General features: G+C 37.8%; 1 protein-coding gene and 1 pseudogene across 1 annotated transcript; both read right to left on the bottom strand.

The window, feature by feature from the left end:
- Positions 1–231: 231 nt before the first annotated feature.
- On the bottom strand, positions 232–1,228 carry LOC107772302 (phylloplanin-like). The gene is made up of 2 exons (XM_075230365.1): positions 1,066–1,228; positions 232–530 (listed from the first exon to the last, which is right to left on the bottom strand). Exons 1-2 carry the CDS (start codon positions 1,226–1,228, stop codon positions 232–234), a joined length of 462 nt encoding a protein of 153 aa, XP_075086466.1.
- Positions 1,229–15,847: 14,619 nt separating this feature from the next.
- On the bottom strand, positions 15,848–16,909 carry LOC142168839 (phylloplanin-like; annotated as a pseudogene).
- Positions 16,910–22,752: the final 5,843 nt, after the last annotated feature.

Below are 22,752 nucleotides of genomic sequence, written 5' to 3'. Positions count from 1 at the left end.
TACATCAATAGCTGAAACTTTTTTTCGGGTAGGGTAGGCTTGGAGCTTTGGCCAGATCTTCCAATCTTTTCACAATTACGGCTCCAATATAAGTCTTGCGAATATTATTTGTACTTTATTCACGAGTAGAAACAACAATCCTTATTCGTGCAGTAAGCAGCTGGCCAAGAAGGTTAACTAGCTAATGCATAGTAGTAGTACAAATTAAGCACTAGCAGGCTAGCTCATTCACTATAAAATGAGGTTAAGATTAAGTATAAAATCGATAGGACCTAAACTGACACTAATAACACCGCCGACACCGCCAATACCGATATTTACAAGGTTCAAGGATGATGCCAAAAGCCCAACAGATGGTAAGCTCGCATTACATGTTGAAAGTGGAGTTGCAACTACTAAAAGGCAGTTGATTAATAGCAATGGCAAAGTATTTACATGAGAATCCATCACCAAGGAAATTACTCCTGATCTATTTGTTATGGTACTTGATATCACATTTCTTGCTCCACACCGCAATTGCACTGGTGCATCTGCAAAGTTAAATGATATTAATATTATTTACGCAATTAGATCAACTTTGCATTTTAGTGGACATGTTGAAAATAAAATTAATTATCTAAATAAAAAGATATTATCTCACACTTTTTAAACTTTTAGATGCAATGATCATACAGTTCAACATGCAGAAACGTTTTATGATGGGGTAGGGCCATATGCATCTTATGACTTACGAGTGTAGAATTCATTCGACTTAAGTTACTCTATGTTTATACCATCCTCACCCATTGTTATGAAAGGAATAATAGATGCAGTGTTATTTCACTTAGACTTCAAATCAAGAAATCTGCCTAAATTTTAAGAAAGTTTACTTGTAGTTTTCTCTTGGATCATCTAACAGTGTATATGTACTCATATATCATAGGCTAATAATACCACTTACGATATCTATCATAGGATTTAGTGTGTATATATGGCTAATTTTTTATTCAATTAGGGAGAGTTCCCTTTTGGTATATATATATATATATATATATAATAGGTCTACGTACAAAATAAAAAACTTACTAAGAAATATTTTGGGGGTGAGTCCGTTGATGACATCTAAAGTGCCATTAACGCTGCAAAATACCACCCCGCTTATACGTATTGAACCAAGTTGGGCAACTACAACGGGGGTTGCGATTAATGCAGCCAAAAGGAAAATCAAGAAAACTTTTGTTGAAGCCATGGCAGTTATTTTAATATGTGAGTAAGTCAATATGTGTGAGAAGTCATGAATGACATGATACTGTATAGCATGAGGAAAAATGCTTCTCTATGCCTGTATGTCAAGTGTGCATGCCGAATGCGATGCGACAAAATGATAAAACCATATGCATACTCTCAGAGTATCAATTCACTAAATCCTCCCAGTCACTCAGTCATCACAGCTACCCAGTCCTCACAGTCACTCCATCCTCACAATCACTCAGCACTCGGCACTCAGCAGTTGCACTCACTAGGGGTGTCTACAGACTCTGGAGGGGGTCCTTCAGCCCAAGTACTCTAACTGCACGGACAACTCATGTGCTATAGTATCAATATCCTCACAATCAGGTCCTCGGCTTTACTCAGTCATCAATCTCTCCAGTCTCTTGGGCTCTCAATGTCATGAAGAATCATCCCAAAAATAATGATGTGATATATGAATAAATGGTAACAGAGACTGAGATATGATAAGCATATGAATGCCTATGACTGAGTATGTAATACAATGAAAGCAGATAGCTCAACAATAGAAATGACCTCAGTGGGTCCCAACAGGATAAGCATGTAGCCTAGACATGGTTTCTAACATGGATCACGAATCAATAGCTCGAATACGTAGAAATTTCATAGTTATAGGTAAGATCAAGTAACTACACAGTACCATAGAAATAACGGAGTCACAAACCCACACGCCCGTCAACTAGCATCCGCATCACCTCAACAATAATCACATAACATGTAATTCGGGGTTTCATACCCACGACACCAAGTTTAGAAGTGTTACTTACCTCGAACAAACCAATGCCAATACCGAGCGAGCCAAGCGATGCTCCAAAAATGTCATCTCGCTCGTACCGACCTCCGAACGGCCCAAAACTAGCCAAAAGCAACTCAAATACATCAAATAATGCCAAAGGAAACAAACCCAATCGATAAAAGTCGAATCTGTAATCAAAGCCCAAAAATTGACCAAAAAGTCCACCCCGGGACCACACCTCGGAACCCGACAAAAATCATAAAATCCGACAACCCATTAAATCACGAGTCCAGACATACTAGTTTCACTTAAATCTGTCTCCAAATCGATGTTCAAAACTCGAAAATTCACATTATGAAACCTTAGGCAAAAACCCCCAATTTCTCTTTTGGAACCCTCAATGAAATGCCGAAAATGAAGATAGATTCGTGATATAAAATAAAAAATGAGTAGAGAACACAAACCCCAGTTCACACTGTGAAAATTTCTTCAAGAATCGCCTCAATCCGAGCTCCACAACTCCAAAAATGTAAAAATAGCTGAAACCCTCGAAATAAAGTACTTTATAATTTGCCGAGGCATCCCTCTTACGCAAACACGGGAAAACCATTGTGTTCGCGATGACCAAAAAACATAATGCCACCAAAATACTCTACGCCTTCGCGGCACAAGCCTCGCGAACATGATACACACAGGAGACGGAGCTACGCGAACACGGTTCCAACTATGCGAACGCGATTAAGAAAGGCCTCCAGTTATAACTCCCACCTCACTCCGCGATCGCGGTGAAGAAATGCGACACTAGACACCAAAACACACCAGCAATGAAAACATGAAGAAAAATAGCCCGAAATCAATTCAAAAAATGCCGAGCCCCTCGGGACCACGTACGAACATTCCAACAAGTTCCATAACATAATACGAACCTACTTGAGGCCTAAAAACATACATAACAGTATCGTAACAACGAATCGCACCTCAATTCAAACTTGATGAACTTTGAACTTTTCAACTTCCATAACTCGTGCCGAAACATAGCAAATCAACCCATAATGAACTAAAATTTTGCACCCAAGTCCCAAATGACATAACGAAACTATTCCAATTCCTGGAATCACAATCCGAATCTGATATCAAAAAGTCCACTCCAGGTCAAACTTTCCAAAAATCCAACTTTTGCCATATCAAGTCAAATTCAACTACAGACCTCCAAATCACAATCCGGATGCGCTCCAAAGTGCAAAATCACCCAACGGAGCTAATAGAACAATCAAAACTCCAATCCGAGGTCAAATGCTAAAAAATCAAACTTGGTCAACTCTTCCAATATAAAGCTTTCTAGTTGAGAATCATTCTTCCAAATAAATTTTGAATAACCTGAAAGCCAAAATCGACAATTCACATAAGTCATAATATATCATACAGCGCTATACATGCCCGTAAACTATCGAGAAAAGTCCAAATGCTCAAAATGACTGTCTGGATCGAAACATCCTCCCCCACTTAAACATACGCTCACCCTCGAATGTTCCTAGAATAGTTCCAAAGCCGCGAAACCGTTGTGTAACCTTACCACGCACATACCCGGGGATATCCCAAGTCACCCTATCCTATATAGGTATGATAACACAACATAACTGAAATTCCTTAATTCGACCTAGCCTATGAGCCTTAGAATCCAATTTCCAACATCCAGAATATTCTATAAGATCAAAATCTCGCATCTACACACTGTATAAGTCTGAAAAAGTTGTATCAAGCCATATCCATAACCCAAGATGTATTCACATGACACACCACACCACTCGCATACTCGTAGAAAAATTTCCGATCATAGTAGCTGCTCAAAACAACCAAATATCGGAAATAAACTTAATATCAAATAAAATATCGTTTTAAAGCCTTCGTACACTGCCGACGATGAAAGAAACACGCATAACTCATAGCCATTCATAAGATCAACACGTCACGGAGCCCCCACTCTTTCGGCAATAACTATAGCAATTTCTAAGCCGACATCCGATACTATCCTTCCAAATATACCGCAATCAAATCTGATGGTACCCATCCTAGATCTGACGAGCTCATCTTACCAAATACCAGCTACTCTATTGACATGCCACACCAATGCTACCCAGAGTCACAAACCGTGTAATCCGTGCACCAATATGTAACAATTCAAATGTACTCAAACATGGAAAAATGACTCAAACGAGAGGACCGTCCCGCAAGCTCAACAAATACTGCCACAACGCAATGCTAAAAACCATCACACACCGTAGAACCATAACACATGAATCTAACACAAAGGTTCATATCTCAACATGACTCCGCTGCAATGCGTGACCCCATTCAAACACTGGTCCATATGAAATACCTCAAGCCACTCTGTTCAAAATGAATAACCGCGTGAAACTCGACATCAAGTACCCAAGGTGCATAACCATAACCATGGAGAAGCAAATGACACAATTCCACACAAGCCCGAAAGAACATAACTAATACACAATCAATCATGCATCACCCAAATACCTATCTCGCTCAAATTCCGATGTAAGGCCCCAGTAGAACCGCACTATGTGTGCATATAATCAACGAATCACAACTCCTCATAGCATAAAATGGTAACTCATAGAGCATATCAGAACATGAATAATCTCAACTCCAACCTAATGGATCATCCTTCAACAGTAGTAGTACGGAGTCCACCAATCCGACCCTATGTAGAATACTCATCCTAATTGGGCCTACCAATAGGCTCCAAATCAACTCTGGTCATCCACAAATAGATAAATACCCCCAAAAAAGTCCACAATATCCTAACCATAATAACCATAACACATACCATCCTCTGACTAGCTTTGGTCACATTTTCACAGTCCACAACCATGAAACAATCTGCTCCTGAGAACTCCCGGTCTCTAAATCCATAGAACACACGAATCACTATATGTGATCCCAACTCCACCGCCTGAATATCTAACACATCTCTTATACACGATCATCCCATGAGGAATTCGTCTCCAATTCATCCGTACCATATAGCAATATATGAAAATCAGTAGTCGGACAACTAGGAGAGTGACACAATACCAATGAAGTATCCATAAATCAGAACACATCGCGCTTTCTGAAATGCGCGCCCTTCTTAGGCAATACCAAGAGGTAATATCATTCACCTAGTCATCTGAAACCTTCCATGCTGCCTAAGAATTTATGTCCTCCCCTTCAAAACTGACCCGTGACCTTGCACATGTAATTCCAGATGCCACACAACACACCACATCTATCATTCCATCATGTGAAGAGTACAAGAATCTCATAATCAACTTTGAGTCACAAGAAAACTACATACTCAATTAGCCACGAGCCTTCCATGAGATCCCATCCAAGAGAAAATCACAATACGCCACATGTTCCACACACCAGTAGGAAATATACACCTCAAACCGTGGTAGAAACCATTGAGAACTCTTTGGAATCCATTTGCACATAACCAAACTATCATAACCGAATCCCTCTATCTCAACCAAGCCACGCAGGTCACCAAAACCCAATAGTATTACCACGAAACACCTTTAGAGACTCGCCACCTCATAATTACCTAAAGATCTGATTATATCCATTATTGTGATGATTCGACCTACTATCAAGTTGTCCTATTTCTCCGAGTTCCTTCTGAATTACCTTCAAATTGATACTCCTCCTCGCCATAATACCACGATCCTGAACCAAAACTTACCACATGAGATCCTAATACAAAACCACACCGCCCTAAGTCTTAAAAGTTGTTGTATCGCCTCTTAAGCACCCCAAAAGTGCAACAATTGAGACACCCACTATGAAGAGGCCTTCTATGAATCTAAAGCCATTTGATTGACCTACCTGATAATGAAAAGTATAATCTATAATGATTTAGAAATACCGTGAGTCTTGACACCGTCCAATGCAAATCTTAGATTCTAGCCACATACAAGTCCGAAAAATTCTCAATTTCCACATATATAACTTGAATCCATTAGAACCTCCTCGAGAGTCATCCACTCCATTCAAATTTCAATTGCACTGATCAAACAGGCCGAATGACCCGTGCCACATTATCACAACAACACCCAAGGAAGTAATCCACACCTCCAAGCAACCGAGTAAATCCCTACTCCATGCGTACTACATATTCTTTTACGAATAACAACTCAATCATCCCATGATTCCCATATACCCATAAAGTATAATACAACCTGTATCCAGAAATTCCTTTACTCGAGTCATCCTCGATCTCACCCTCTACAAGTCATAACTTATTCACAAGTATACCTCAAACCGAAACCAATACAACAGATAACCGTGCAATCAACTCGTCGATAGCAAACTCCACCACTTGGCTCAAAGCCATGGAATAAAACATCTGATAGCTTACAATAACCATACCCCATTACTGCAGTGAGATTCAACTAAATCTTTCATAAGCTCATGTAACACAAACCATCTAATACTTCAACTTATCTTCAAATGTCGCATTCACGCTTGTTACAGTCAAGCCAACTTCCACAAGCAGTCCAGACTCAAATTGTAACACATATAATTCACTATAAAGGAGAACTCTATACAAAAACAACATTGGGATCACGCAACCTCACGACACCCCGCAAGAGATAACCCACCTGCTGTGCCTTAAACTGACATCTCTCTATACACTTCCACAGCCACAACTACTATGCCATCACTTAATCTTCAGGAGTCTGAGCTCATAACATGACATGAAAATCTACTTCACTCTACAATTAAACAACATGAATGATCCTTCAACACACTCATAACTCGAGATTATACGTCAAATCAAGACAGTGATCAAGCACCCAATAGTCCTTTTTACATCTCAGGAAAACTCCTCTCGTCACATTTGAACAATCTGAACACTTCCCGTAGTCACATCATACTCGTTATATGTCCATCCAACCACTCATCGAGGCACAAATTTCACTAATAGAGACAATACCGTATTTATAAGTCCAAAAGCACATGCTCACACAAACGAAATCTACGTGATCAAGCTACCATAAAAAACCCAGCCTCAAGTCCTCCAAACTGGCCCTTCAGCACATAGAAATCACATCTCACACCTCATCCATGGAATCACAAGCCGTCGATGCACAGTTGATACTGAGTGCTCATATACGCATACGAATGCGTAGAAGAAATTCAAAGAGTTACGCTTCAAGCTAAATCAATGTCGCACGATAAGGAAAGAAAGATGGGAAATACATCCTAAATGTCATGTAGCCTCTCGAAGATGGGTGTGGACGTCATCACACCGATCTGCAAGACTCTACTAGACACTTGCTCATGACTTGTAGAACCTATAAATCTAGAGATCTGATACCAATTTGTCATGACCCAAAATCCAACTAGTCGTGATAGCACCTAACCCAACCCGCTAGGTAAGCCAATTAACCTCTATCCAATTTCAATAAAATTTTATGAAACTATAAATAAAAGAAAATATCTGAATCTTATACATTCTCCAATGACTGGTAGTACAAATCATGAGCTTCTATGATTAGAATTTACAAAGCGGGTATGAAATAAATACATCATCAGTTCTAACGGTACATAAATCGATTTTTAATAATCTAAGGCTACCATGAATAAGAGGCAACTACAACCGAAACGCAGGTACATCTTCAAATCCAGATCCCATTGAACACAACAACATCAGCACCCAACATATTCACATAAGGTGCAGAAGTGTAGTATGAATACAACCGATCCTACGTACTCAATAAGTAACAAACCTAACCTAAGGTTGAAAGTAGTGACGAGCTGGAACAAATGTCGGGTCCAACACCAATAGCCAACAACAGTTCATAACAACGTAAAGCAAGTGATAAGAGAAGTAACTCAGAGATAAAATGCTCAGCTTATTCATAGTTCAAGAAAATAGTTCTACTTTTCAAATATATCAGTGAAACCCCAAGTCTTTTACCGAAAATTTGCCAAAATGTGAGTAAGTTTGGAACAGTAATATTTTCCAAAATTCCTTTCAATAGTAAATAAGATGTTTATTTTCTTTCTAGATAGCAGGTGCAAAATCCATTTCTATGCCCATATGTCAATATGTGTGAGAACTCATGAATGACATAATACCGTACAGCATGATGAAAAATGCGTATCTATGCCAGTATGCCAAGTGTGCATGCCAAATGCAATGCGACTCAGTGATAAAACTATATGCATACTCTCAGAGTATCAATTTACTCAATCCTCCTAGTCACTCAGTCCTCACAGCCACTCAGTACTCACAGTCACTCAGTACTCACAATCACTCAATTCTCTCAATCACTCGGCAGTCGGCACTCAGCACTAGACACTCGACACTCGTACTCAGTAGGTACCTGCGCTCACTATGGGTGTGTACAGACTATGTAGGGGCTGTTCAGCCCAAGCGTTATAAATGCACAGACAACTCATGTGCTATAGTATTAATATCCTCACAATCACGCCCTCGGCCTCACTCAGTCATCAATCTCTCCAGTCTCTCGGGCTCTCGATGTCATAAAAAATCAGCCCAAAAATAATGATGCGATGTATCAATAAATGGTAACAGAGACTAAGATATGATATGCATATGAATGCGTATGAATGAGTATGTACTGAAATGAAAGCAGGTAGCTCAACAGAATAAATGATCTCAGTGGGTCCCAACAGGATAAGCATGTAGCCTAGACATGGTTTCTAACATGGATCACAGCTCAACAACTCGAGTACGTAGAAATTTCATGGTTACAAGTAAGATCAAGTAACTATACAACACCACAAAAAAATAGATTCATAAATCCACACAGTGCACGCCCACACGCCCATCACCTAGCATGTGCGTCACCTCAACGCTAATCACATAACATGTAATTCGGGGTTTCATACCCTCGACACCAAGTTTAGAAGTATCACTTACAAGCCAATTCCAATACTGAGCAAGCCAACCGATGCTCCAAAAATTCCATCTCGCTCGTACCGACCTCCGAACATCCCAAAACTAGCCAAAAGTAACTCAAATACATCAAATAATGCCAAAAGAAACAAACTCATTCGATAAAAGTCGAATCTTTAATCAAAGCCCAAAAATCGACCAAAAAGTCCAACCCGGGACCATGCCTATGAACCCGACAAAACTAATAAAACCCGACAACCCATTCAATCACGAGTCCAGCCACACTAGTTTCACTCAAATCCGACTCCAAATCGATGTTCAAAACTCGAAAATTCATATTATGAAACCTTGGGCAAAAACCCCCAATTTCTATTTTGGAACTCTCAATGAAATGCCAAAAATGAAGCTAGTTTTGTGATATAAAATAAAAAATGTGTAGAGAACACTTACCCCAGTCCACACGGTAAAAATTGCTTCAAGAATCGCCTCAATACGAGCTCCATATCTCCAAAAATGTAAAATGGTTGATACCCCCAAAATAGAGTACTTAATAATCTGCACAGGCATCCCTCTTACTCGAACGCGGGAAAACCATCGCATTTGCAATGACCAAAAAACATAATGCCACCAAAATACGCAACGCATTCGCGGCACAAGCCTCGCAAACGGGATACAAACATTGGACAGAACTACGCGAATGGTGTTCCAACTACGCGAACGCGATGAAGAAAGGCCTCCAGCTCCAGCTCCCAGCTCAACCCTACGCGAACGCGTGAATGCATGTGCGAACGCGATATACAATCTGCAGTAACCTATGCGAACGCAGACCAATTTTTGAGAACACGAAGAAGAAACACTCATCCTCAGATTTTTCCTTTACGCGATCGCATTCCTCATTCCGCGATCGCGATGAAGAAATGTGAGACCAGACACCAGAACACACCAGCAATGAAAACATGAAGAAAAATAAACTGAAATCAATCCAAAACATGCCTGAGCCCCTCGGGACCACGTCCAAACATCCCAATAAGTTACATAACATAATATGAACCTACGCGATGCCTCAAAACACACATAACAATATCGAAACGATGAATCACACCTGAATTTAAACTTGATGAACTTTGAACTTTTCAACTTTCACAACTCGTGTCAAAACATAGAAAATAAACCCGGAATAAATTCAAATTTTGCACACTAGTCCCAAATGACATAACGAAACTATTCCAATTCCTGAAACCACAATCTGAATCCGATATCAAAAAATTCACTCCCGGTCAAACATTCCAAAAATCTAACTTTAACCATTTCAAGTCCAATTCAACTACGGGTCTCCAAATCACAATCCGGACATGATCCTAAGTCCAAACTCACCCAACGGAGCTAACGGAACCATCAAAACTCGAATCCAGGGTCAAATACTAAAAAGACAAACTGAGTAAACTCTTCCAATTTAAAGTTTTCTAGTTCAGAATCATTCTTCCAAATTAATTCTGAATAACCTGAAAGCCAAAATTCGACGATTCACACAAGTCATAATACATCATACGGAGCTACTCATGCCCGTAAACTACCGAGCAAAGTGAAAATACTCAAAGCGACCGGTCGGGTCGTTTCAATCATCAGCTGAAATATCAAAACTCCTAATCCACTTGTTATGAAAGTGGATTATAATGCTATTCCGTGTATATTTAAATGAAATATTGAAATTTTAAAAGCCCTAATCTACTTGTTCATTTCTATATGAGATGTCAGTAGTCACCTTGGCTATAACTACATACAATTGCTCCAAACTTCAATAATCAATAGCAGCCCATCCTTTACTTCTAAAAATTACTTACTTTGAAAAGTATTTTATCAACATAGTATTTCATAAGTAGTTTTGGAGAAAAATAATTTATGTTTGGCAAATTCTTTTGAAATTATTTGATAAACAAATCGTGTTTGGTCATGTAATAACCCGATAACTTAAGAGTGAACTTTAAAGTTATTTTGTTAGTTATAATTTATTTAATTTTCATAGGTATTAATATGCATGTACATATATGTTTTTAATTATTATTATCATTTACATAGGTATGAAGCACCTAGAACTAATACTTGGTTGATGGTCCAATTAATGATGTCTAGTCAAATGACTATTTAATAATTACTATATAATAATAAAGTGGGCCAAACCCATAAGTCTAGTTACGTGCAGGACCTAGAAGGGAGAAACCTAACGTAACAAATACTAAGTGAATAATTAAATTTAGATAACGAAGAGAAATTCACTACAAAGTAGAGGGCTTTTTGGCAGTGACAGGGATTTTCTTGAAGCGTTAGTGGCGTGAACTTACAGCGCTAGAAAGAGTGAAATATTCTTGCAAGTTACAACTCAACCGTAATAGCAAGGTATAGATTTAAAGTTATCACTATAGCTGTATTTCTTGAATTAATCTAGGAGAGATATTATTAGTTGTTTTTGTTATAGTGACAAAGATCGAGTTGGGAACAAAGTCGTCATCACAAGCATTATAGTATTTGTAAGGCCTCGAGAATATAAGTATAATTTAGTAATGAAAACCTTCCTATTTAGTTAGGGGTGTACATAGATCGGGTTTATTCGATTTCTATTAAAATCAAACCAACTATATCGGTTTTGTTTAGTTCGGCTTTTTCAGGTTTTTCAGTCTTTTTTTGTTATATAAATTTTATTTCAATCTTACATTATTAAATTTTTGATAAGTAAATATATGTCTATTAAAAATTATAAGAATTAACAAACATATGATCTATTAAAATAAATTAATGAGATAATTTTCTCAGTAACATATAATAGTTATTTTTTTAACATCTCACAATAATTTTTTCTTAATATACACTTTCAAGGTTAACCAGATTTAATAATTAAACTTAAAAATTAATATGATACCTAAATTATTTTTTATTTAATTTTAAATTATCGAAATACCAGTTCAAATTTGAAAACGATATATGAATTTAATAGATCTTGACATATGAATATTGAAGAACAAAAGGATTGACGCATTTCAATAACACTTGATAAGAAAGTTATCAAACAACCCATTATTTAAAGTTTATAAAAATGAAACACTTTATAAGATCTATTAGATATTACATCCATAAGAGAATCCCAAATATTTCTAGACATTTTTGAAATGCTGAAGTGGATGTGTGGGCATACTAGAAGAGAAACGATCATCAATGAAGATATTCGAGACAAGGTAGGGGTAGCTCCCGTGGAGGATAAGTTGTGAAAAATGAGGCTGAGATGGCACGAGCATGTGAGGAGTAGATGGCCCAGTAAAAAGGTGTGAGAGGTTGCACATGGTGGCTTTTGTCACACCTCTTTTTTATGGAAAAGAAAATTTTTCAATTAAAGTGACATTATTGAAATGAGATTATTTATTTTTATATTATAAGAATCTCCACTCGAAATTATTTAATTACGGTGTTTTCGGTCATCATTTATTTTAAATCCCAAATCAAGAAAATTTGACTCTGTAAGGAGTTCGGTTAACCCGGGAGAAGGTATGAGACATTCCCGTATTACGCGGTTCTAGCACGATCTCTTTACAATCATGGTTGTCTTAATTAATGGATATTACGTATTTTTTAACCTCCGTGCATTTTAACTTTTTACTGCATTCGATCTCTTTAAGTACAAACTATATGAAGCTATTCCAAACAATAAAATTGAAATCTTTAAAGAGAAACAAAAAGTAAGCGATTAACAAGCTCAACAAACTTCACGATCGCTCCCTTACCTTCGCGAACGCGAAGAGAAAAATCCCAGTAGTCACTGATGACTCTACGCGATCGTGAGAGAACCTTCACGAACGCATATAAGGAAACCAGAACAAAAAACAAGTAGCTTCAACAATTCTATCAAGTCCAAAAATGATCCAATTTCTATCTGACTCATACTCGGGACCCTCAGAACCAGTCTGAATATACCAACAAGTTCCATAACACATAACGGACCTATTCGAGGCCAAAACTCACATCAAATGATATCGATTCTATGAATCGCAACCCAATTCAAACTTATTAAAACTATGAAAATCCGACTTCCAAAACTAACGTCGAGTCATACCAAAATAACTCCGATTGACTTAAAATTTTGCACACAAGTGATAAATGATATGACGGACCTATTACAACTTTGGGAATCAGATATCAATAAAGTCAACTCATGGTTAAACTTCTCAACCTTCCAAACCTTCAACTTTCTAAATTTTGCCAATTCAAGCCGAAACGACCTACAGACCTCCAAATAAATATGCAGACATGCTCCTAAGTCCAAAATCACCATGCAGGGCTATTGGAACCGTCAAAACTCTATTTTGGAGTCGTTTACACAAAAATCAAACTACGGTCAATTCCTTCAACTTAAACTTCCAACTTTGGGACTGTGTCCCATTTTACTCCGAAGCTCACCCGAAATCAAAACAACTACCCCAAAAAGTCACATAACAAAAATACAATATAGAGTAATCAATAAATAGGGAATCAGGGCTAAAATACTCAACATGACCGGTTGAGTCATTACATAAGGTATGCCTGCTCCGCGTCTGCAAGCCTCAGAATCCCCTTCCCTTATCCTTAATTATTGTTTATTTTCTTTCAGATAGTGAAGTAAAATATATTATAGTTTCACTCTCTAGCGATTATGACTCAGTTCTACCGATCTTAGGGAGTATATTGTTGTGGATTCTAATTTTGGAAGTTTATATCAGATATTCAGCTTTGTTTTTTGTATTTTGTTAAATATTTATGCCAAGTGTCCATTAACGGTTAGGCTTACCTAGTCGTATATACTTAGGTTCTATCACGATATCATACAAAGGAAAATTAGGGTCGTGACAACGTGTGGGCGTGCACCGTGATAATTATGATTGGGTTGATTTTGCGATACTGTGTAGTTATCTAGTCTTGTTTCTATCCGTGTAATTCCTACGTGTTAGAGTAATTGAGTTGTGAATCATATTAGAAATCATATTTAGGCTATGTGCTTATTCTGTTGGGATCCACTAAGGTTATTTATGATATTGAGTTATTTACTTAAGTTGCAATTCCTACGTGTTAGAGTAATTGAGTTGTGAATCATATTAGAAATCATGTTTAGGCTATGTACTCAGTCATATTCATTCATTTGTATAACATATCTCAGTATCTGTTATCATTTACGATTATATCATGTTATCATTGTTTGGGTTGAGTGGTATGAGATATGTGAGCCCGTGAGACTGGAGAGATTGATGACTGAGTTGGGGCCTGAGAGCCGTGTTGTGAGTGATATTGTGGATCGGGTTGAATGTCGTAACATGCCATATTGGATTTATATTTATTATTATTATTATTATGGATTAGCCTACATGCCGCAACAGGCATCATTAGCTTATTTATTATTATTAGATTGGGTTGCACGCCGCAGCAGGCCATATTGGCTTTATATTAGTGCTTGGGTAGGATTCGTCTTTCTAGAGTGTGACATATCAGCAGTTAGCGCAGGTACCGTACAATGATGAGTGATTATGCGTGATGAGTACGAGTTTGAGATAGACAAATTGAGTACTCTTAGAGTGTATGTACCTGGGATTATAACTATGATGCATCATATTTGACATACATATTTGACATGTAGGCATAGAGATGTAACATTTCTCATACTAGTTGTACTTGGCATAGTTTATCAATGCTGAGCTTAAATTGTTGAACTTGAAAGCATGCCTAAATTTACGTACTATGTACAAGTTGAATATGGAACTTCTCTGAGTTATTAGTGTCATTATCTGGTTATATTAGTGTTGTCGTCATTTTTATTCGGACTGTAACTTTCCGAGCTCGTCACTACTTTCAACCCAAAGTTAGTCATGTTACTTATTGAGTATATTGGGTCAGTTGTACTCATACTACACTCTACACTTCGTGTGCAGATCCAGGTACATCTGGATGCGGTGATTGCTTGAGTGGTGATAGTACATGTTCGGAGACCTCGAGGTAGCTGTGATGACGTCCGCAAACCTTGACTCTCCTTTATTTCATTTTATTTCAGTACTGTTCTATCTTCTCAGACAGTTATACTAGAGTTTTAGACTATGTTGACATTAGTAGCTCATGCGCTCGGTGACACTAGGATTTTGGGATTATTGTAGTAGAGTTGCAGTTGTTTTTATCAGTTATTTACGAGACTTTCCACTATTGGACCTATTAAATCATGTTTTTAATTTAAAATGCGTAGTTATTATGTGATTTTTGGCTTTCTTAGTAATTTGATAGGCGCCATCACGAGAGGTTGGGATTTGGGTCGTGAGATAAACTTTCAATTTCCCTTCCCTAGAGATATTATTGATAGAACTAATAATATATATCTTCTTTCTCATTAATCCCACCAAGCATGATACCCCAATTTGGGGTATTATACCTTGTCAAATACTTTATTGGGTCACATCATTATATAACTATGAATATGATATTATTTTTGTTTTATTCGTTATTTTTATTAGTATTTATTATCTTATCGTTTGATCAACATTATCATCTTACAGTCTCTTCCTTAATTTTATCTTATCCCGTTTTTACTATATTCTCTTTTTACATTCCTTCATTCTTATTTCATCTGTCTTTATTATGTAGAGCCGTTAGGTCAAAGCTCATTCTAGAGTCATTGCCGCATGTATGAAATAAAAAATAATAAGGGGTAATAAACAAGACAAAGCTATAAATAAAATTAAAACACACACAATACTATTATATGGCTCCAATATAAGACTTGCGAATATTATTTGCACTTTATTCACTAGTAGAAACAACAGTCCTTATTCATGCAGTAAACAGCTAGCCAAGAAGGTTAACTAGCTAATGCATAGTAGTAGTACAAATTAAGCACTAGCAGGCTAGCTCATTCACTATAAAATGAGGTTAAGATTAAGTATAAAACCAGTAGGACCTAAACTGACACTAACAACACCGTCGACATCCAATACCGATATTTACAAAGTTCAAGGATGACGCCAAAATCCCAACAGATGGTAAGCTCGCTTTACATGTTGAGAGTGGAGTTGAAACTACTAAATGGCAGTTGGACAATAGCAATGGCAAAGTATTTACACGAGGATCTACCACCAAGGAAAATACTTCTGATCCATTTGTTATTGTACTTGATACCACATTTCTTGCTCCACACCGCAATTGCACTGATATATCTGCAAAGTTAAATGATATTATTATTATTTGCGCAATTAGATCAACTTTTTATTTTAGCTGATATGTTGAAAATAAAATTAATTATGTAAATAAAAAGTTATTATCTCACACTTTTTAGACTTTTAGATGCAATGATCATACAGTTCAACAAGCAGAAACCTCTTATGATGGGGCCATATGCATCTTATGAATACGAGTGTAGAATTCATTCGACTTAAGTTACTCTATGTTTATACCATCCTCACCCATTGTTATGAAAGGAATAATAGATGCAGTGTTATTTCACTTAGACTTCAAATCAAGAAATCTGCCTAAATTTTAAGAAAGTTTACTTGTAGTTTTCTCTTGGATCATCTAACAGTGTATATGTACTCATATATCATAGGCTAATAATGCCACTTACGACATCTATCATAGGATTTAGTCTATGTATAGGGCTAATTTATTATTCGATTGGGGAGAGTTCCCTTTTGGTATATATATATATATATATATATATATATATATATATATATATATATATATATATATAATAGGTCTACGTACAAAATAAAAAACTTACTAAGAAATATTTGGGGGGTGAGTCCGTTGATGACATCTAAAGTGTCGTTAACGCTGCAAAATACCACCCCACTTATACGTATTGAAACAAGATGGGAAACTGCAACATGGGTTGCGATTAATGCATCCAAAAGGAAAATCAAGAAAACTTTTGCTGAAGCCATGGCAGTTATTTTGATATGTGATAGTTATTGCTGTAAGAAATTGTGTTGCCCAATTACGGTGTGTGCATGACCAATTTATAATATATTATTGTCACGACCCAAAATCTAACTAGTCGCGATAGAACCTAAACCAACTCGCTAGGTATGTCAATTAACATCTATCCAATTTTAGTAAAATTTTATGAAACTATAAATAAAAGAAAATATCTGAATCTTATACATTTCCCAAGGACTGATAGTACAAATCATGAGCTTCTAAGATTAGAACTTACAAAGTTAGTATGAAATAAATACATCATCTGTTCGAAAGGTACATAAATAGATTTTTAATAATCTAAGGCTACCATGAACAAGAGGCAGCTACAACCGGAACGCGGGTACATCTTCAAATCCAGCTCCCATCGAACACAACAACATCATCAGCCAACATCTGCACACAAAGTGCAGAAGTATAGTGTGAGTACAACCGAGCCCAGGTACTAAATAAGTAACAAACATAATCTTAGGTTAAAAGTAGTGACGAGCTGGAACAAAGGTCGGGTCCAACACCGGTAGCCAACAACAATTCATAACAACGTAAAGCAAGTAATAAGAGAAGTAACTCGAAGATAAAATGCTCAGCTTATTCATAGTTCCACAAAATAGTTCCGCTTTTCAAATATATCAATGAAAACCTAACTCTTTTACCGAGCCCAGTCCTCACATTCACTCAATCCTCACAATCACTCGGCACTCGGCACTCAGCACTCGACACTTGCACTCACTGGGCGTGTGTACAGTCTCTGGAGGGGCTCCTTCAGCCCAAGCGCTATAACTGCACGGACAACTCACGTGCTATAGTATCAATATTCTCACAATCAGGCCCTCTGCCTCACTCTGTCATCAATCTCTCCAGTCTCTTGGGCTCTCAATGTCATGAAGAATCAGCCCAAAAAATAATGATGTGATGTACCAATAAATGGTAACAGAGACTGAGATATGATATGCATATGAATGCGTATGACTAAACATGTAATGCAATGAAAGAAGATAGCACAACAGCAGAAATGACCTCAGTGGGTCCCAACAAGATAAACGTGTAGCCTATACATGATTTCTAACATGGATCACGGCGCAATAGCTCGAATACGTAGAAATTTCATGGTTACAGGTAAGATTAAGTAACTACACAATACCATAGAAATAACGGAGTCACAAACCTACACGCCCGTCAACTAGCATATGCGTCACCTCAACATTAATCACATAACATGTAATTCGGGGTTTCATACCCTCGACACCAAGGTTAGAAGTGTTACTTACCTTGAACAAGCCAATTCCAATACCAAGCAAGCCAAGCGATGCTCCAAAAATGCCATCTAGCTCGTACCGACCTTCGAACGGCCCAAAACTAGCCAAATGCAACTCAAATACATCAAATAATGCCAAAGGAAACAAACCCAATCGATAAAAGTCGAATCTGTAATCAAAGCCCAAAAATTGACCAAAACGTCCAACCCAGTACCACACCTCGGAAATCGAAAAAACTCATAAAATCCGACAACCCATTAAATTACGAATCCATCTATACTAGTTTCACTCAAATCTGACTCCAAATCGATGTTCAAAACTCAAATTCACATTATGAAACCTTAGGCAAAAACCCCTAATTTCTCTTTTGGAACCCTCAATGAAATGCCGAAAATGAAGAGAGATTCGTGATATAAAATCAAAAATGAGTAGAGAACACTTACCCCAGTCCACACGGTGAAAATTCCTTCAAGAATTGCCTCAATCCGAGCTCCACAACTCCAAAAATATAAAAATGGCTGAAACCCCCGAAATAAAGTACTTTATAATTTGCCGAGGCATCCCTCTTACGTGAACGCGGGAAAACCATCGTGTTCGCAAACATGATACACACAGGAGACAGAGCTATGCGAACACGGTTCCAACTACGTGAACGCGATTAAGAAAGGCCTCCAGCTATAACTCCCCCCTCATTCCGCGATCGCGATGAAGAAATACGACACTAGACACCAGAACACACCAGCAGTGAAAACATGAAGAAAAATAACCCGAAATCAATCCGAAACACGCCTGAGCCCCTCGGGACCACGTACGAACATCCCAACAAGTTTCATAACAGAATACAAACCTACAAGCCTCAAAACACACATAACAATATCGAAACGACAAATCACACCTCAATTTAAACTTGATGAACTTTGAATTTTTCGACTTCCACAACTCGTGTCGAAATATAGCAAATCAACACGGAATAAATTCAAATTTTGCACACAAGTCCCAAATGATATAACGAAGCTATTCCAATTCCCGAATGTCACGACCCAAAATCCAACTAGTTGTGATGGAACATAACCCAACCCGCTAGGTAAGCCAACTTTCAATTATCCAATTCCAATAATAATTATTAAAACAATTTAAGTGAATAAAGATCTTAATTTTATACAATCCCCAAGAACTGGTAGTACAAATCATCAGCTTTTAAGAATATAGTATACAAAAGAAAAATGAAATAAATACATAGTCTGTTTGAATAATACACTAACAGAGCTTTTATAAAGCTAAGGCTACCCTGAACAATAGCAAACTACAACAGGAACGCAGGTACATCTTCAAGTCCCGCAACCATCGAGCACAACAACAACAGCAGCCAACATCTGCACGTAATGTGCAGAAGTGTAGTATCAGTACAACCGACCCCGTGTTCTGGGTAAGTAACAAACCTAGCCGTAGGTTGAAAGTACTAACGAGCTTCTACCAAGGTCGGGTCCACAACCAATAGTCCACCACAATATAAAGCAAATAATAGCAGAAGTAACTCAGACATAAAATATTAAGGCAAATCATGATTTCAAAAATAATAGTTCTTCCTTTCAAATAAATCAGTGAAAACCCAAATCGTTTGCCGAAGTTGGCAAAAATATGAATAGTTTGAAAACAATAATTTCTCCCAAAACTCTTTTCAATAATAAATAAGATATTTTATTTTCCTTCCGGATAACCCGTGTAAAATAAATGCATCACTATGCCCATCTGTAAAAATGTGTGAGAAATCATGAATTATGTGATGTAGTACAGCATGAGAAAATACCTCTCTATGTATGTATGTCATGTGTGCATGCCAATGCAATGCAACTCAGTGATAAAATCATAAACAGCCCCTCGGGCAAAACATCACTCATATACAGCCCCTGAGGTAAACCTCGCAATCACTCGTGCCACTCGGGCATACCTCACAATCACTTTTGCATCCTAGACACTCAGCACTCGGCACTCGGCACTCGCACTCAATAGGTACCTATGCTCACTGGGGGTGTGTACAGACTCTGGAGGGGCTCCTTCAGCCCAAGCGCTATATCAATCCAAATCATGCCATAATCACTTAGGCCTTCGGCCTATATCAAACATGCTGCGGCGTGCAGCCCGATACCATAAATATGCAACATGTTATGGCATGCAGCCCGATCCCATAAATATGCAACATCCTGCGGCGTGTATGCCGATCCCATAAATATGCAACATGCTGCGGTGTGCAGCCCGATCCCATAAATATCCTCACAATCAGGCCCTTGGCCTCCCTCAGTCATCAATCTCTCCAGTCTCTCTCTCATGGGCTCACAAGGTCATGAGAATATCCCAAAAATAATGATATGATGCATCAACAAATAACAACAGAGACTGAGATATGATATGCAATGAAATGAATATGACTGAGTATGAATTTTCAATTTAAACAAATAATTCACAGCAACATGACCTCTGTGGGTCCCATTAATACTGACACATAGCCTAAACATAATTTTTAATATGCTTTTCAACTCAATTTCTTTAACTCATAAAACCAGGGACAATGCCAAGATCATTTAACTACAAAATTCCACAGAAACAATTATGTCACAATTGCTATAGTGCACGTCCACACGCCCGTCACCTAGCATGTGTGTCACCTCCCAACAATTCACGAAATACATATATTCAGGGTTCATACCCTCAACTCCAAGATTAGAAGAGTTACTTACCTCGAACAAGCCGAATCCAAAGTCGAGCAAGCTAAACAATGCTCCAGAAATTCCATTATGCCCGTATCAACTCCCGAACGGCTCAAATCTACCACAATTAATTTGATTCAGTCCACACAATTTATAGGAATTAATTCCATATCAAAATGCTAATATTTTCCACAAAATCCAAAATTACGCCTCAAAAATCACCCGTGGGGCCCACGTCTCGAAATCCGACGAAACTCACAAAATACGACAGCCCATCCAATTACAAGTTCAACCATACTAATTTCACTCAAATCCGACTCCAAATCGGTATACAAACTTGAAAAAATTATTTTTGTGACATTATAGAAATCTCCTTCTATTTCTCTTGAAGATTCAATAATCTTACACCAAAAATGAAGATTAATTCATGGAATATAATCACAAGGGAGTTAAGAACACTTATTCCAAGTTGTGTGGAAAATTTTCTCTCCAAAATCGCCCAATCTGAGATCCAAGGGAGTGAAGCATTTTCCGCACCTGCGCACCTCGCTTCAGCGCACCCCTCCTCGTACTTGCGAGCTCGCACCTGCGACTACTTTTCCGCAGGTGCGATTACACCAGAAGGCTTCAGTTCCACCAGTCTTCCAAATTCAAAAATTAATCTGTTAACCATCCGAAACTCACCCAAGGCCCTCGGGTTCCCGTTCGAACATACCAACAAGTTCCATAACATAACACGGACCTACTCGAGGTCTCAAATCATACCTAACAATCTCAAAATACGAACTAGATTTCCAAATTCTACAGACGACGTTGAAACCTATCAAATCACGTCCGATTGACCTCAAATTTTGCACACAGGTCACATTTCACATTATAGACCTATTCAAATTTACGGAATCAGATTTCGACCTCAATATCAGAAAGTCAACCCCCTGGTCAAACTTTCCAAAAATTCATCTTTCGGCATTTAAAGCCTAATTTCACTTACTTCCAAATAATTTTTCGGACACGCTTCTATGTCCAAAATTACCATACTGAGCTATTGGAATTATCAAAATTCGAATCTGAGGTCGTTTACCCATAAGTTCGCATCCGGTCACTATTTTAACTTAAGCTTTAAACCTTGGAACTCAGTGTTCCAATTCCTTCCAAAACCTCAATGGACCCGAATCAATTTCCCCAGTAATTCACACAACAACTGTAAAGTACAATTGGAGAAGTATATGGGGAAATAGGGTTGTAATACTCAAAACGACCGGTCGGGTCGTTACACCGAAACCACAATCCGAATCTGATATCAAAAAATCCACTCCCGGTCAAACTTTTCAAAAATCCAACTTTTGCCATTTCAAGTCAAATTCAACTACGGTCCTCCAAATCATAATCCGGACACGCTCCTAAGTCCAAACTCACCCAACGGAGCTAACAGAACCATTAAAACTCGAATCCGGGGTCAAATACTACAAAGTCAAACTTGGTCAACTCTTCCAATTTAAAGCTTTCTAGTTCAGAATCATTCTTCCAAATCAATTCCGAATAACCTGAAAGCCAGAACGGACGATTCACACAAGTCATAATACATCATACGGGGCTACTCATTCCCGTAAACTACCGAGCAAAGTGCAAATACTCAAAACGACTGGTCGGGTCGTTACAATCATCGGCTGAAATTTCAAAACACCTAATCCACTTGTTGTGAAAGTGGATTATAATGCTATTACGTGTATATTTAAATGAACTATTTAAAATTTCAAAAGTCCCAATCCACTTGTTCATTGCTATAGGAGATGCGGGTGGTCACCTTGGCTATAACTACATACAATTGCTCCAAACTTCAATAATCAATAGCAGCCCATCCTTTACTTCTAAAAATTACTTACTTTC

Source organism: Nicotiana tabacum, chromosome 14 (genome assembly GCF_000715075.1).
Source record: "Nicotiana tabacum cultivar K326 chromosome 14, ASM71507v2, whole genome shotgun sequence".
NCBI lineage: Eukaryota > Viridiplantae > Streptophyta > Magnoliopsida > Solanales > Solanaceae > Nicotiana > Nicotiana tabacum.
Note: the sequence above shows the minus strand (reverse complement) of the source record. Positions and strands in the feature narration are given on the sequence as shown.

What these genes read in the sequence shown, in the direction of transcription:
- LOC107772302 (XM_075230365.1), bottom strand. Translation starts at nt 1,228, where the DNA reads ATGGCTTCAACAAAAGTTTTCTTGATTTTCCTTTTGGCTGCATTAATC. An exon ending in CACCCCCAAAATATTTCTTA is followed by an intron (nt 531 to 1,065) that starts GTAAGTTTTTTA and finishes TTAACTTTGCAG; the next exon opens with ATGCACCAGTGCAATTGCGG.